The sequence below is a fragment of the Xenopus tropicalis genome, chromosome 7 (assembly GCF_000004195.4).
Source record: "Xenopus tropicalis strain Nigerian chromosome 7, UCB_Xtro_10.0, whole genome shotgun sequence".
NCBI lineage: Eukaryota > Metazoa > Chordata > Amphibia > Anura > Pipidae > Xenopus > Xenopus tropicalis.
The window spans coordinates 107,453,038-107,471,604 of record NC_030683.2 but is presented as its reverse complement, the minus strand read 5'-3'; the positions used below and the strand labels follow the sequence as shown (position 1 = coordinate 107,471,604).

At 44.2% G+C, this 18,567-nt stretch overlaps 1 protein-coding gene across 8 annotated transcripts in view; it reads right to left on the bottom strand.

The window, feature by feature from the left end:
- The window catches only part of cic (capicua transcriptional repressor), a 73,731-nt gene extending 61,971 nt beyond the window's left edge, over positions 1-11,760 (bottom strand). For 5 of the 8 annotated variants that reach the window (XM_004916258.4, XM_004916263.4, XM_004916262.4 and 2 more), the window contains exons 1-2: positions 11,031-11,623; positions 1,063-3,907 (exon numbers count right to left, since the gene is read on the bottom strand). In XM_004916258.4, coding sequence (XP_004916315.1) covers positions 1,063-3,874 — 2,812 coding nt within the window. In that variant the 5' untranslated portion in view covers positions 3,875-3,907; positions 11,031-11,623. The other 3 variants (XM_004916261.4, XM_004916260.4, XM_004916259.4) reach the window with 3 other exon arrangements.
- Positions 11,761-18,567: the final 6,807 nt, after the last annotated feature.

The following is an 18,567-nucleotide window of genomic DNA, read 5'->3' as shown; positions in this document are numbered from 1 at the left end:
ATTAGCTTGCATACGTATAAATAATGACTACAATGGACTGCACAAACAGCAACACATAGTTATTCCTACAACATTTATTTATACGTTCTATAAAAGGAAAATTTTAGTTTTATGGCAATGTGCAAGTGGATGCCCTAAAGTTATTGGTTAACTACAACTCCCACATCGCCTGCCAGCTGACTTGGTGTGTATGTTTCAAATTGCTGGGCCTTTGTGCCAAATAACTTGATTGCTGTTGCTAAAAAAAGCAAGTCATATGTGGCTTCTTTTATGTTTTTACACAAGAAATTGAAGTTTTAGGTGTTTGTTAGTGAGAAAGGTGTCAGACAATGTAAAGGTGAATTGGGCTGAATTTTTAGATCTTCTTCAAAGTCTTTTCCAGGTTTTATATCAGATAGGAAAGAATGGCAGGTGGGGGTGAACTTGAGATGTCTGTCAAGAATTACTATACCACTCCAACTCCTCTCTGCTCAGAACACAATCTGCCTGTCAGAACTGAGCCAAGTTAAGTAGATGCCCATTCATGACAGTTCCCTTTTAATATGCCCCACAAGAGCATAATGCAATCTAAAATATCTATGTCATATCTGACTAAACTAGGAACTAGGGATGCACCAAATCCACTATTATAGGATCCAACCGAACCCTGAATCCTTTGTAAAAAAGTCAACCAAATACTGAATCACATCTGAATCCTCATTTGCATATGCACATTAGGGAAAAAACACAACCACGCAAAAATGTTCAATTTTCGTGTTTATGTGACAAAAAGTCACATGATTGTAAGGATTTGGATTCGGCTCATCCAGAGGCATGGATGGCCGAATCCTACTGAAAAAAGGCCAAACCTTGGCCGAATCCTAGAATTAGTGCATCCCTACTAGCAACAGGCCTCAGTAACTACAGCAGCATTTGTAAACACATAAACAAACTCTACTGTGAAGGCTTTTAATCAGGGCTTAAAATCCAGCTTTCATGTACAGGACTAGATATACCGTGACCATTTACAGAAAGCTTTGTGCACAGGTTCCACAGTGGTGAAGTTAACAAATAATTTCTTACCTGTGCCTGGTCTCCCCATGATTATCTCCTTCTTGGGTACAGGGTGGCTGGCATAGTCACTGGGCACAATCACTGGGAGAAGTGCAGCAGGAGATGGATGGAAGGCTACAGGCTGGAATGGTGAAGAAATGCTGAAGACAGGTGGAGGATGTTCAGTGGATCCAGCTGAGGTGCATGCTGCAGGTTCTCCTGAGCTTTGCTGCCCCGGGGGTAAAGTCCGTGCTGCACTCTGCATTTGTGTGGCATTTATTGGAACTGGAATTTGAAGCTGGGTCTTAGATGGATGATCCTTGCTGCAGACTTTACTTAATCGGCGTGGGCTGCTGCCACCTGACGCTGCCCCCCCAATATTCCTGGAGGCTCCATCTGACAGCTTTTCAACAAACTTAGATGGGAGAGGCACATCTGGGTTGCGCACAATGACCGGAGAATCTCTCTGTACTGCCGGTACCCTGCGTACTGAGGGGCTGGGATCAGAGGTCAGGCCGGCAGGGGGAGACAGAAGCTGGGACGGGGAGGCCTGTTGAGAGCGGGAAAATATGGGAGCTGGTGAGACTGAACGGAACCCAGCTGGAGTAGAAGGAGTAGGTGTGTGAGATACTGAGTCAACTCCTGAATCCATACTGTCACTTTTCTGAAAATCTGCAGCAGAGCTGGCACTGCCATGATGAGAATCTGGCTTTCTCTTACTGGGACTCATGGGCACTGTGAAAGTAAGGTTGGTTTGGAATGAAGGGAGGATACCCACAGCCTGTCTCTCCCTATGGTGAGAGTGATGCAGCATTTCTGGAGTCAGAACAGTTCCTCCCTTAGGGGTGCTGGCGCTCACATGCCGGCTCCGTGCTCGTTGAATGACGGGTGAAGCGTTAATGGGGCTGAAGTTGGCTGGTCGGAAACCAAAGAGTGGGGAAGGAGAGGGAGATGGTGTTGGTGAAAATGGTGACTGGTTTGAAACAGGAGAAAAAGAAGGGGTTCCTGAGCGAGAACTCCCAAGAGACACCAACATATTGGCAGCTTCACACTCGTCAAAGTCAAATCTTGAGAGGTCAGTAGGAGCCACGAGACGTGGCCTTGAGTCTGTGCGAATACTACTGACTTCACTATCCCTTGAGGTATCATCCCACTCAAACTCAGCACTTCCCTCCCGGCCTCCTCTGCCCTCAGACATACTCTCCATCTCCTTGGTACGCATGGATAAATGTCGGGAACAGTAGCCTCTACGCTGAGATTCCTTCATGCAGCTATCCCTTGAGCACAACCTTCTCCATTGTTTGCCATTGAATTTTTTACGAATTCCATTGGGAGTACATACCACATCTCCCTTCTTATACTTCTGCTGTGCAGCAGTTAGGGGAGTTCGTGAACGGGACCCCGGAGTGCTACATTTATCCAAAGACACGCTGCTGCAGCTGCTGCGACTGCCTGCATCAGGACTTAACAATGGAGAAGGCTGCTCTGGCAGGCGTCCGAGCATTATTCCAAAAGCTGGAGATTTAGGTGGGGAAAGAATTCGTTGCTGAATCGAAGACAGCTTCTCCTCTGGCATGCTAAAGCTTATCTTTGATACTTCTGCATCCTCCAAGTGTTTCTGCTCTGTGCCACGTGGTGAGACAGGCAACTCCATGGAGCTACCCGATGCCTGATCTAAGGGCAAAGCTGTTGCAAATCTTCCAGCTGCCTGTTGCTTCTTCTCCTCTGCATTTTGTGGTGTTGCAAGGACAGATTCTTTACACCAAGGGGAGCGCAAGAGTCGAATGCAGGAGTGGGGGACCAAGCGGTATTCACGTTCCCTCCTACCAGGGCTCTGCTGTATGCATACATTGTAGGATAGTGGATTCTGAACAACCTCAACCACAATGCCCTCCCGGAACAATGTGTCATCAGGGTTCATGCAGAAACACACTGGCACTCCCACCTCCACCTCACCTAGCTGAGGGATCTTATCTAAAAGGACTAAATGCTGCGTGATGTCCACAAATGTAAGAGGCTGCTCCCCTGGGAACTGAACACCAACCTGATTCTGGCGAAATTGCTTCACCTGGCAGAGCTGGAAACTTTCCTCCCTCCGAACCAGAATCCTTTGTTGCCTTAGGTGATGAAAGCCAAGATCTGTACAGTGACCAGATGAGGGGGCAATATCTATGCGGGTCTTCTCAGCTTCTTCTTCCAAGTCTGCAGAGTGCTCACTAGCAGTATCTGTGGAGGAGGACCTGACTGAATGGCACCTTTCCTCTGATACAATGACGCTGGTGACTGGTTGTTCCCCACTGCAATCCTGTAGAGTAGCAGGGCCCTCGCTGCTACTAGATGAATCCTCCTGCCCTTCCTGAGATCCATGGCCTTCAATGTATTTCTTTTTTGGGGCCTTGGATTTGAAAGTGGCTGTTTTTCGGCTTGAAGGCATTTCCCACCGCCCAAGATCATATGGCGCTTTGTTGCTAGCTTGGCCATCGCTGGATGCCTCCATGCTGGCTTCTAATTTTACTGTACGTGGCAAGCCTTCCTCCACCTCTATCCCTGTCACTTGTTCTGCAGACTGAGTTGCCTGTTCCTGATCTTTCACCTGAGATTCTGTTACCTCTTGCTCAGCAGGTTCCATTTTTACCGGTATAGTCTTTGTGTCCACATGTGCCAGGGGATGTCCAGAGTCTTCATCTGCCTCCTCTTCCATTTCTTCCTCTGCAGCTTCCTCTTCTTGCTCCTCTTCCTCCTCCTGTCTCCCGTCCTCCATTTTCCTCCTCAGTTTCTTGCTGCGAGCAGAATTTGAAGCTTTACTGTGTGTGGTGCTGGTAGCTTTCTTTACAGATTTCATTTTGAAGCTTGTCTTTCAGAAAGACAGCACCTGCTGAAAACAAAAAGAAATAATTATCAGAGTATTGATAGAGGGGAATACAGGGAGGCATTCGACTGTCATCAAATAGGCCTTTCTGCACATATCAAACAATAATACCCATAATGCCTAGGTAATATAGGAGCACAAATATATTAACAAACCCCTTTCAACCTAAAATTTATATCAACAACACATATGCCTTTATGTAATAAAAGGCACTAAGTTTGCCCAGGAGCAGTAACCTATAGCAACCAATAAGATGTTTGCTTTTAAACAGATGACCAGTAAATTCTACCTGCTGATTGGTTGCTATGGGTTACTGCACCTGGGCAAACTTCATGGCTTCTATTACGTAACCCTCCCCCATCAAGTAATTTTGCCACATTCTTGCATGCAGCATTGTAAAATTGTTGTTTCATTTAATATTTTATCTGCAGGGAAAGATCTTATTATTCATGTATATGAGGTCCCTTTAGGCGCCTGGGCACCAAACTGCAGGATGTAAGTACCCCTTGCGGATCTGGTGCATCCCTTATAAAGGTCTACCATAAACAAATGTTTTCAATGGGAAGTGCAAGTGCTAAGAGTATGGTGTTTTCAAGCAATAAATGCACCCGCGTGATACTTGGCTCATTTCCAAGGCAGTAAATTGCAGAGAATGCATGGTGTGTGCCAGGTCTGTACTGGGCTTGTCCTGGCATTTTTAAGTACACAGAGGCCCAAAAAGCCCCCCCACTAGCCCACTAAATAGCGACCGTCTATGGCATGTTACAGCAGCCCCACTGGCATTATCAGAACCAACAGATTGCCAGTCCAGGCCTGGTGTGGTGTGGTGTGTGCCTTTAGTCTTAGGTTTTCACTCTTGTTTTTGCAAGAGAGGATACTTTTAAAATAATTAACTGTATAAATATTTAAATTTTTTAATGTACAGAAGCTAAGACATTCTAATGTGTCATTCTAATATAGAATACTATATTCTGGGTAACCAGGAAGTTGTGTCTGGCCCCCTATTGTATGGATACACAGCAGGATATTACAAGGGCTGCAGCCAGTACCAGAAAGAAAGTGTTGCTATCCAGCATTTAATGTTCCAAATACAGTAACTCAAACGACAACATAACTCTATTTTTGTTTTAATCTGATACGGTATAGTGTACTGGTAAATCTTATGTGGGTTCTTACATCTTGCAAGAGCTCCAACAAACTGTCCCTTCCTATAATCTTGTAGATTGTAAGCTCTTTTGGGCGGGGCCCTCTTCACCTCTTGTATCGGTTATTGATTGCTTTATATGTTACTCTGTATGTCCAATGTATGTAACCCACTTATTGTACAGCGCTGCGGAATATGTTGGCGCTTTATAAATAAATGTTAATGTAATGTAAAATGTAATAATGCCATGTAATTTACCCAGCATGCAGGGACGAGGAGGACAGGAATCATGGTCAATAGGCAGGAGCTGGGCTAGTGGGAGGATCGGAGATATGACACTCACTCAACCCCTTAGCAGAACACCTATCAGGTCTGCCATTCATTAGTTAAAAGGCAAGAGCCCAAGAAATGTGCCTTCTACACACATGGGGCAGTGCCATAGTATAGAAAAATTCAGCAAGTAACGTAATAAATGCAGTTAAGGGTTCAGTTCTCTTTCAATAAAAAATAATAATAAATGAAACACATCTACTCAAATAGTGCCAAATACCTGTATAATAAACAGTACTATGAATTACCTCAACCCCTTCATTGTGGGACATTTATAAGATGAAACTCCCAGCATAGACCAGAGATCTAAACGTACAAACAAATACGGATTCCTCAGACTGCTCTGTTCAAGGCTCTACACGGAGTGGGAGTTTGTTGCAGACTCAATGCCCAACGCCGCACATCCCACATTAATCTCAGGCACCATATAAATGTGACAAGTCTGTATCACGGGTTGCACATCCGAGTCGGTCCTCTCATTTCCTGCCAGAGGCTTGAACGTTAACATATACAAAGCAGAACTTGTTCAGACACGTACACACAGGCACACACAGTCACAAATGGGCACGAGTAAATAGTAGTGAATAAAAAAAGAAATATATATCAATGCACCAAGAGGCCTGAATACATCATATATACACAAAACCTGCTTTGTAGAAATACATCTAATATCCAGATTGTGGATTGTAATGCGAGTGCCATTAACAGGCATGTAACAATTCAGTAAATCACCCACGCTTTGCATTCTGTACATACATCCCACATTTAGCTATAGGATCACACTGACATACACACACAGAAATACACAAGCAGCAAGACGTACATGCTGGTATGCAGGAGCTTGTCTCTAAGCAGTGCACCAACAATCACGGAATAGAATGAGTGTGAACATGTGAGCATATAACAGAGTACATCAGGTCCATACTGGGATGGAAAAAAAAAAAGCCCTGGCATTTCAAGTACACAGAGGCCCCCCACCAGCCCACTAAAAAGTGACTGTCTAAGGCATCTACCAGCTGCCCCATTTGCCAGAATCTACAAATAGAGTACACCAATAATGCACGAATGAGCAGAGAAGAAAGAAAGGCACAGCATGTGCAAGAAGGTGATGACAAGTAACACCGAGCATGCATTAGTGAGCATAAAAGAATGTAAAAGCACGTGCAAGTGGTGACAGATTATGTTTATCACTGATTTGTGAGTGTGTGTAACACAGAACACAATGAGCACAGAATAATGGATACAAAACAGAGTATGAAAGAATAAACAGAGAAAAGTGAGTTGAACATTAAACACACACATGGGCCTGGAAAAATGGATTTCACATTGAGCCGGGCCAAGTTCTACTGTCGCCCAAGGCCCGATGCTCATTCATAATTCCACTCTGCCAATCATGTTTCCCTATTGGCCACTAGTTGACTGGTCCCCTCCATGTTGCACCCCCTCAGTTCGTTGTGCCCTAGGCAGGCACCTCTGCTGCCTACCCCTAATTCTGGCCCTGCACTGAGCATATACAACTGTGCAACACTAGGCATGCACAAATTGCGTCATTTACAGGAATGGAATCTGTTACCCAGAAACTCGTTATGCAGAACACTCTGACTTATGAGCCATCTCCTATAGGTTCTATTTTAATCAATTAATTACATTTTTTAAAAACGATTTCCTTTATCTCTGTAATAATAAAACAGTGCCTTAAACTTGATTCCAACTTAGACATTAGTCCTTATTGGAGGCAAAACACTTCTAATGGGTTTCATCAATGTTTAAATTATTTTTTAGTAGACAAAGTATGCAGATTCAAATTATGGAAAGATCCCATATCCAGAAAACCACAGGTCCTCAGCATTCTGAATAAGAGCAAGCACATAGAAGCAGGCAAAGGAGAGTGTGTGCCCAAGTGCCAATTTGCACTAGGGACAAATAAGTGCAGAAGTCTTGTAGATCGTAAGCTCTTTTGGGCAGGGCTCTCCACCTCTTGTATCGGTTATTGGTTGCTTTATATGTTACTCTGTATGTCCAATGTATGAAACCCACTAATTGTACAGCGCTGCAGAATATTATGGCGCTTTATAAATAAATGTTAATAATAATAAAATAATAAGACAAGAGAGGGGCCTGAATATGTGTGCATAACATGTACAAAAACTGCATGCACACACACACAGCATGTGTTAACCCTGTAAGCACACAGTAGTGTTAAATAGGAGTATGTGAGATAAGGAGACACACACATACGACCTATCAGAAACATGTACAGACATGTCTAGGGATCCAAAACCATGGAAAGAGCCACATATGTTTCATTTTCATGCGCCTAAACATTGACACGGAGAGGAAATTTCCACACATAAGGGATCAGCGAGGAGGCAGAGACACCCAGACAATCTCACACAAGTACACCTACGCCTTTCACGCACTAGTTCACACCCCCTCAAGTCACAGCACAAATTCCCTGCTAACAACTTCAGCAAAATGCAGTATCACTTGGGAGAAAACCACTAGATTGCGTATTAAAGGCGACATATGTTCAACAAACGAAGGTTCATTCTTAGGGATGCTGCGAATACACGATTTAGGGTTTGACCAAATCTGACACAAAAGATTCAGCTGAATGCCAAACCAAATCAGATTCCTAAAAACAAACAGAATCCTGTAATTCTCCCATCAACCTCTAACTACAGATCAACAATCCGCATTTGTAAATTAGGGTTCGAATTTGGTTGGAAATCGGACATGAAAGATTTCGGATTTCAGTAAAATCCCAAAAAAGTGTATTTTGTGTATTTTTAATATAGGTATATATAACAGGATTCCATATCCCTTTTCTTGACCGTCTTTAAATGCAGTCTCTGAATCCAGGATTCCCAGTGGGATTTTTCTGAATCCAAGACATTAATAGATGTGGCTTCACTATCCCACACCACCAAATTTGCACTTATGGCTCCAACCCCAAAGATAACGCTATAATGCCACTTTATCAAACATTTACCAATTACCATCTTTATGATAATAAGATGAATACATATACAACAGGGTTCCCAACAGTGTTCATATGACGGTTTTTGAGGAGATCATGGGAACGCAATTAATTATTTAACACTAAGAATAGGCTGATAATTGCAGATAGGGCAGTAATCCCCAACTGTCCAAAAACTCCCAGAATCCCGTGCGGAGAATTTTGTAAAAATCCAAAAGTTGTGAGTTTGCAAGAGCAAGAGATAGAGGTCAGTAAGTTAATGTTCCAAATATGATACAGGGCACTTGCCCTATCACCACAGACACATATGCCCTTCAATGAACACCATAATTATATATCAGTATTCCACAGTTCTTGCATTGCGGCATTGTAAACCAGTCATTTCATTTTATCTGCAGGGAAAGATCTAATTATTCGTGTCTATGGGGTCCCTTTGTGTTCCACAGCACCTAACTGCAAAAGGTAGGTATGCCCTTGTGAATCTGGTGCATCCCTTGCAGCACCGTAGCTTGGTCGCGCTGGGCCCCCCTGCAAAAAATTCTTCTGGTGTGACCAGTCCCTCCTCCCACGCCACATCTCCTGGGCCCAACCACACCGCTATTTTTTAGGTAGGAGAGGGGACAGGGTGTTATGGGACTAGTGTACAGCAGACCCCACGGCCTGGGCCCCCCTGTTGCCAGGGCATGGTCTGCTGTATAGATTACATCACTGATCCCTCATAATGGTCTACTGGGGACAAAAATATATTCTGTTGACAACCTATTATTAATATAGAAATATTAATGCTTCACTAGCAGAGAATGCATTAATCCACTGGCAGTTTTGCCAAACATACCAACCGAGAGTTAATAAATATAACCAGCTAGTCGGTAACCCTTACTAGTACAGTAGTAACAAGCAGCTGGCAACCCCCCACCATTACAATTTGATCACACACACTAAACCATTGCCAAATACATTTCCTTTAAGCACAAACACATAACAGATTGTGAGACTATGATGATGTCAGAATGAAGGAATTTCCAAAGCCCCGTCCATATCAGAACATCGACCCGACATACTATATTAATCCGGGCAATGTAGCCGGACCGAAAGCTAAAATGGAGGACTGAAAGACGGTCGTAGGGTCTCACTGTTTCCTGAGGAATCTCATACTCCAAGTTTATTAAGAAAAATGCCTCTTACCATCGATAAGGACTATGGGTTCTACAGAGAAATTCCCAGCTCAGATCTGATTGCCCCAGGTTTCTCATACAAGATAAAAACATTTATACTGGATATTGTATAGTTTATGCCTTGCGGGGGGGGGGGGGGAATATAATGACACCGATGATGAGAACTCCTAAAGACTTTTTTACAGGTCACTGCATCTCTGATATGCTCTAGGTTCAGATCGAGTTACGTTTTAATGGAAGACACCGAATCTGGTCCTGCAGAGCTCATATTAAAGCAGTGGGTTCGACCAATCGATAGGGTGCAAATATACAGCATGACTCCTCAAAGGGCTTTTTATTTCTCTACATTCTGGAAAGCAATGAAGACCCCTGGTGTGTATGTGCTGCCACTATGGGCAACTGAGCTTCTTCTTCATCAGCCATGAGCATATTTCACTGCTTCAAGCTACACATAAAATCCCTCCAATTAAACACCCACCCCTGACTGCGCAAATCCCCCATGACTAACGGTCAATGTATATTTTTATACTCTGTGTGCCAAGGTGATTCTACAATATGATTAGCACCTATTAAGATAAGATAATACTGCCTGTGTAAAACCGGTCCGACCATCAACGTAGTTCTTCCTGCAGTGTTTCAGGAGCAGTTGTACTACCGTCCCCACTGTCCCTTGGCAGCTATCAGCTCTAGTGAGGTGCCTAAAACTGCTGTTATATAAATACACACACACCACAGAGTCTAAATTGTGGCCCTCTGGCTGTTGCTGAACTGCAACTCCTAGAATCCTGACATCTGAAAGGCTGCCAGGAGTTGTAGCTTAACTGATGGACAAACAACAGTATCAACAATGCAGATTTATCACAGACAGGGGAGTGCAAAGCCAAAAACAAACTCACACACACACACACTCCATTATATTAAATGGGGATTATATGCCTTGGTAGAGCCTGTTAAATCAGTTATCCTGGCCAAGTGCATCTCCAGCCTGTGCTTATCTGAAACTCCCACCCATTATAAGCTGCCATAGGATGCTGGGAGTTATAGTTTACAGACTGTTTAGATCCACAGGTTGAAGCTAATCCCCCTTGTTCTACAGATAAAACCATAACCCTGCATAATGTCTAATTCCCTGTACAAGGGCAAGGAATCTCCCAGTTCCCATGGGCATAAAGTTACAGCTGGGATGTCCAAGATGAAGCCCCATAGTTTTGTTGAACCACAACACCAAGCAGCCTCCAAAAGACAAGGCAGTTTAGGGATTATGGGAGGTGTAGTTCAACAGCGGATAGACGAAATCAAGGTGGATGTCTACCAAGACAGCGGCTCTTAACAAGGATTAGGCAGAGACCTAAGTGTCTCTAGGCGGAAGCTGGAGATATACATACAAAAGGAAAGTAAACATGTGGCAAAAAACAGCCAACACAAAATATCCACTCAGGCACTTCTTGTACACGGGGAGGTCAAGCTTCTACTGACCGGAGGGGAGCCGCGGACACTCACCTGGCCCTCACACACGGACATCCCACACACTGCTGCCGGGCCCCTTACTCCAGGAGACAAAATGGTGAATGAAGCAGGAACAGCTGGCACGGACAGCCAATCACAGCCCACAACTAGCCCAGTGACAGAGTTGGCAGCCAATCAGAAGACCCCGAAGGCGGAGCATCTTGACAGGGGGGAAGACGCTTGAGCAACACTTACAGTAACCAATCGTATGCGAGAAATAAGAAAAAGGGGCGGAGATCAAGCTAAAGCAAGCAGCCGACGTGTACAGTAACCAATGAGAGGGGGCAGAAGGAGTGGTCTCGGCCTACCAACCAGGGAGCGAGATGAAGTGCCTTGTTTATCAAGAGTCTGCCACAGTGCCTGACGGGAGTTGTAGTCTGGGCCTCTAAAGCTTTACGTAGACAGCAAGTGAAGAAAACTTGTAAAGAGAACTACAACTCCCAGTTTCTCCCGAGGCAATAACTTGTTTTGGGAGGAGATGCGAAAAACTGCTGGAATTCCCACAAATGTGCGTGCTGTGAGCAAGTAGGAGTGCGGAAGCTTGCCCAACTCAGTCGTGGAGACTCTAGACAACTGCCTTGTTGCGGGTACAAACTAACTCACCCTTCTTGTCCCCTTTTTTTGGCTCCTCATCAGATACCGGCAGCTCCAGCCAGTCTCTTCCCACACAGCAACAGCAAGAGCCCGTCACAGCCAACCAACCAGAGACCGGCCCAGCTATTGCGTCATGATCTAGTGGGAGGGCTCTCAGTGTAGGACCCGCTTACCACCAATCCTAGACCACGCCTCTTGCCGGCGCGTGCCGGGGGGATGGTTTGTAGCTGACGTCACCGTTCGCTTGGCTCATTGGTTGAAAGGGGTAGAAGCGGTAGCCAATTGCTAGTGGCCTCCGTGACGTTGGAAGCGTGTTGCCATCAAACTGGAAGGAGTAGGCGGGGCTAGCCGGACGATGAGGGGCTTGTACACATACGATGAGGCGGGGTCTAGGTTAGTCAATGTGTAGCCATGTCAAGGGGTATAAGCAGCGCCACCTGCTGCTACGATAGAGTATTGCATACTTTGCCGATGTAAAGCTGTGGGTGATGTAATACTGTACTGATCCATATTCGAGTTAGTAAGGCTATTATCAACAGATACCTCAGTACCGACATGGAACCCCCCCTGCGTAACATAATGCAGGGGGTATAAAAAGCTGCTTTGGTCCCCTGGTTTTATTAGTGGGAGGGATGTGTTCCTATTGGCCTAGGCCCTAGGGGGTGTTATGGGTAATCACTTGTCTATAAAAGGGAGGCTTCCCGTGTAGCTTTTATTTGTGGGGTAGGGTGGGACTGTGGTGGTGTTGGCTGCCTGGCCTGAGGCAGGAACTCAGAGGCAGGAACTCAGAGGCAGGAACTCAGAGGCAGGAACTCAGAGGCAGGAAGGCCACCCTAGGAATTAAGACAGAGGGTAAATGATAGGATAGCGAGGAGCTCTAGGGCCATGTAAGACAAAGCTGCTTGGGATGCTTTAGGGCTACCGCGGGCACCTAGTCTCCCCAAAATGCCATCGCACTGGAAAGAATGGCATGGCAGATGGCATGGCATACACATCACTTCGGTTTTCTGAAGTCGCCCAAAGAGGAAACTTCAGGTGACTTTGGGACATCGCAGCAACGCGTATGCCATCCCACAGGAGATTTACATTCTAGCCCGCGGGTGGCATTGCGGGGAGATTAGTCGCCCGTGACAATGAAGATTTGTTGCGGGGTGACTAATCTCCCCGTGTGCCACTGCCCTAAGGGTGAAGACACACAGAGCTACTAGTAGCAGCTACTTGTCACAGATGCTAAAATACACAATGCTGATCATTTACTGATAATTGTCTCTATGTGTGTTTTAGCAGAGGCAATTCTTAGTATTGTCTATGGCAGGGTATTTTCTGGTGTTTAGTAGCCATGAAAAAGAAGCTGCTACTAAGCTGCTCTGTGTGTCTTCGCCCTTAATAATATATATCTTATATAATATATATAGAAGGAAAGGCTAATAAAGAGTTAATCTCAAGCTGCAGGCATACCGTCAGTTCTCTCAATAGTGCCCTTAAGGCTCCCCATATTTCTCCTGTTTAGATAATCAGAAGCCTCATAGGAAAAAAACCCACTGAGCTCTGTAAAGAAAATTCCCATAATGCCTTGCTCCTGCACCGAGACCAGTGTATGTTCAGTTAGTAAGACTATGAGGAAGCTTCCTGCTGATTGGCTCAGATCCACATTTCTAAGTGGGGGGAGGGAGTTCTTAGCATTCTTATGGGAGAGAGGAGCAGGAGAAAGGAGAGAGCTGCGCAGGCCCTGCCAAAGGGCAAGAAAGAGACAAGAAATCCTGTTTCTTTTGATAGAGAACTCAGTGCAGCATTACAGTGAGTGCTTATGGCTGTATTTTCATAGACCTTTCTGATACAGCTTACTTAGTTTTTACTTTTCCATCGCCTTTAAGAAGGCTATATTGCTCCATCTTGGCACCCACACACCAACATGTACCTGTGTGATGGTAAATGCACTGCTTTGTCGATGAACAAGGGGATGTCTCTGTTAGCTACCCCCCCCCCCATACACATATAGTGAGAGCACCAGGCATTTTTTACACAGGTTGCCACCTTTTAAATAGGCAAAGTCTGAGGGGCAAGTGATGAAAATTCAGGGGTGGGTCAGTGACATCAGGGGTGGGGCTACAACAGGGTGATCACTAATTGTCATCTCATTTACTTAAGAGTCCTGTTTGGATTTCCTAAGTTAGAAAACCACCTTCCAATAACCAAGCTGTTTGGCTAAAACCTGGACAAGTGGCAACCGTAATCTTTACTCATTGGGTCTCTGGGCTGCCTAGCTCTTTATTTCTGTAGCCCTTACCCTAGCTAAAGCCTTATGATTGGGATTATTATTACATCAATACAATTATTATTACCATCAAGGAGGTGGAGGGGAGGATGCAGGCAGGAACCCTGTCAAGGGCTTTATCAAAACAGGGAACCTGGACTGCATGGGCACATGGGGCCCCACCATTCTCTCAGTCAACAGAGCCAGTGGGACATGAAGGCACCCATAGGATCATATATATAAGACATTACTACTATGATAAGTAATTCCAAGCCCTTACCTCACTCTCTTCATAGGAATTGCACTTTTACCGACCATACCTCCTAACTGTCCTGATTTTCGAGGAACAGTCCTGATTTTAACAACCGCAGTCCCAGATTCGTACTGAAAAATCCCTCATTTCTCATTGATCTGCACTGAATGCTAAAAATGATACAAAGTTTCTCAAACATGATTAAATAAGTAGATTTTGGCAAAGAGCCCAGAAAACTTAACAAGCAACACCTGCACTTAGATACAATTGTAGCTAATAATCTAAACAGGTCTCTTGGGGGAACTGAGACTTGCAGCTTAAAGGGCAATTTCATCTTCATTAGCAAAACTGTAATAACACATAAAACAAGACCCCTACAACCCCCAGAAATGTGTTTATATAACCTGCCAAATTTTGCAAAAATGGGAGTGGCATTTAGGGGGTGTGGTCACAAAAATGGTCATGGTCAAAAATGTCTTTTTCTCATTTCTTTTTATCACTCTTTACATTTTTCAAATGTTGGGAGGTATGAAATTACTGTTTTTCTTTTTTTGTTTGCTAAATTTTTGCCTGTTCCAGCATGTCTTTCCCAAACTAACACAACAAATTCTGAATCCACAAATGATTAATTTGGTGCACCTGGGCTGGGGCCCCCACACCTGCCCGCTTGCCCACCACCAGCCCCTTATACATACTTTGTGGGAGGGATGGCAGGCAGGTATTGGGTCAGGGTTGCCGGGGCGCAGGTTTTTTCCCGTTTCCTGCAGGTCCAATCTGACCCTGAGTTGGTCCTTTTGTTGCTGATATAACTGTCTCTACTCTTCCAGGAACATGTTCCACTAGATCAGAGGTTGTGAGATGTTTTGGTTCAAGTTCACTTTGGAGGTCCAACCTTTGGCCAGGGCCCCTCTGTAGCACATAACATGGTCACAGCTGAAGGAAAATACCAGTCATTCAGCAAATTCGTTTTCACCATAACTCTCACTGTAACTGACCTTCAGGCAGGGTTTTAAGGTGTATCTAGTAGACCCAATAGGCATTCTTCTCATATCTAACCGTAACTGGCCTTCAGGCTGAGTGCTTTGCCATTGCTTCCATAAACCCTTTTGGTCTGGCTTGCGGTCTATGTTCCAGTTCATCCCACAGGGTTTCAGTTGGGATGAGGTTGGGACTTTCTGCATGTCAGTCAAGTTCTTCTACCAACATCTCAGCAACCCATTCTTTAAGGACCTCTTTTTGTGAACAGATCAATATTGTGCTGATACAAAAAAAGGCCTTTCTACAATGTCTAACTACAAATTAGGAAGCACAGAATTGTCAAGAATGTCACTGTAACCTGTTCCCCCATTAAATTCTGCTACAGTGAGCACAGGTCCTACCCATTTTAAGCAGCAGTCCCGTTCTGCTTTATGGGCGAGATTTTAACTATATAAAGTGATACCAACATGAAAAAACTACTTTTCAAAATATTAATGTACATACAAAGTTACCTTTAGGTTGTGTTCATTATGTGCCCCATAGTGTTTGAGGTATTGCTAAATGTCTTTGTACACAGTGTTGACAAGAGCACCATCTAGTGGTCATAAATGAGAGCTTGGGCCCAACCATTTCATTAATTTATGATAACTGCAGATCAGAAGGATTTCTTTCCATAGGCGGATTTTCAGTAAGGCTAGGGGAGGCTAAGCTTCCCCAAACCTGCTCTGGAACCGTTTACATCAGGAAATCTTCTTGCATTCCTGCAAACTCCGATTCTGTTGTAATCAGCTGTGGCTTCTTCAGTCAGAGCACAGCACTCTTGACAGACAGTAAAATTGACCAATCAAGGCACAGATGTAGACAGGGCTGGGGAGATATTACAAACTGAAGACACTGCAGGAATGAAGACTGGGGAAAAGGATCTGTAGGCTGTAACTTTATCTAAGAACCTCACCAAACTTTTGCTGCAGATTGCATCCCACTCCCACAGGTACTATATTGTATCATCCCACTCCCACAGGTACTATACTGTATCATACTCCCACTCCAACGGGTACTATACTGTATCCTCATCCCACTCCCACAGGTACTATACTGTATCATCCTCCCACTCCCACAGGTACTATACTGTATCATCCTCCCACTCCCACAGGTACTATACTGTATCATCCTCCCACTCCCACAGGTACTATATTGTATCATCATCCCACTCCCACAGGTACTATACTGTATCATCATCCCACTCCCACAGGTACTATACTGTATCATCATCCCACTCCCACAGGTACTATACTGTATCATCATCCCACTCCCACAGGTACTATACTGTATCATCCTCCCACTCCCACAGGTACTATATTGTATCATCATCCCACTCCCACAGGTACTATACTGTATCATCATCCCACTCCCACAGGTACTATACTGTATCATCCCACTCCCACAGGTACTATACTGTATCATCCTCCCACTCCCACAGGTACTATACTGTATCATCCTCCCACTCCCACAGGTACTATACTGTATCATCATCCCACTCCCACAGGTACTATACTGTATCATCATCCCACTCCCACAGGTACTATACTGTATCATCCTCCCACTCCCACAGGTACTATATTGTATCATCATCCCACTCCCACAGGTACTATACTGTATCATCATCCCACTCCCACAGGTACTATACTGTATCATCCCACTCCCACAGGTACTATACTGTATCATCCTCCCACTCCCACAGGTACTATACTGTATCATCCTCCCACTCCCACAGGTACTATACTGTATCATCATCCCACTCCCACAGGTACTATACTGTATCATCATCCCACTCCCACAGGTACTATACTGTATCATCCTCCCACTCCCACAGGTATTATACTGTATCATCCCACTCCCACAGGTACTATACTGTATCATCCTCCCACTCCCACAGGTACTATACTGTATCATCCCACTCCCACGGGTACTATACTGTATCATCCCACTCCCACAGGTACTATACTGTATCATCCTCCCACACATAGGTGGATTTTCAATAAGGCTAGGGGAGGCTAAGCCTCCCCAAACCGGCTTAGCACCTTAAAAAAAACTTGTTTCTGCACTGGTCTGGAACCTTTAAATCGGGAAATCTTGTTTTTTTCCTCCGTCCTGCAAGCTTCGGTTCTGCTGTAATCAGCTGTGCTCTGATTGGATCTTTTTCTTTTGGCTTCTCCTATCACAGCTCCCAGTGACAGACAGTAAAATTGACCAATCATGGCACAGATGTAGGCAGAGATGGGGAGATATTACAAACTAAAGGCAGTGCAGAAATGAAGACTGATAAGAAGAATCTGCAGGCTGTAACCTTTACCTGAGAACCTCACCAACTCTGAACTTTTGCTACAGATTTCATCCCACTCCCACAGGTACTATATATACACTATACTGTGTATGTTCTAAAGGCTGAGTCACTTGCTGAAATTAAATCAATCCTCTGAAAAAGCTAATTGGGCTTTTCTATATTTGTTGTTGTTTTTACATTTACTTTTTTTTACTTTTGTACTGTTTTGGAGCCCTCATGAGACTGCATAGCTGGGAAACAAAATAATGTTATGTATCAGTGCCAATGTTATAGTGCCAGGGCCTGAATATCTGCCATCAGTACCCATTGCTGACTGTATATAATGTGCCTGGGATGTCAGTACCCACTGCCTTTCTCTCTATAAAACTAATTAAAACTCATTTAAGCTACCTAATCCCAAACACAATTGAATTGAGAACCCCTCACAGAATTGCATGTGTGAATACTTACCGTATATACTCGAGTATAAGCCGATCCGAATATAAGCCGAGGTACCTAATTTTACCCAAGAAAACTGGAAAAACGTATTAACTCGAGTATAAGCATAGGGTGGGAAATGCAGCAGCTACTGCTAAGTTTCAATAATCAAATAATTAATAAAAGGACACTCAGTGTGACCCCCTGTGAACGCTACATAAATATATAATGTATATATAATATATATCTCCAGAACACTTATGTATTAACAAATATATTGAGCGCTTACCTTTCTAAGCACAATTACTAGCAGCTTGAAAATTTCCAGGCTGAATGGAGTTACATGTAGTAGAAATACCCCTGCACTAGCTTATTTTAGTCCCAGACTGATGTAGCCCTTCTCAGACGAGTAAGTGAACAATATTTAAATTATTTTTTAGTAGATTTAAGAAATGGAGATCCAAATTACAGAAAGATCCCTTATCTGAAAAATACCAGGTCTCGAGCATTCTGGATAACAGGTCCCATACCATGTACACTGCTAAAATTATTTGTAATCCCCAAAACAGAGCAATGAGACATCCAGAGCGGTACTGGCAAAAAGATAAACTGGAAACAGAGTTTTTTAATCAGCCTGTGAGACGTTTAAAATAGGATAGCCCTAAAAAAAAAAGTGTGATTAAATAGGCAC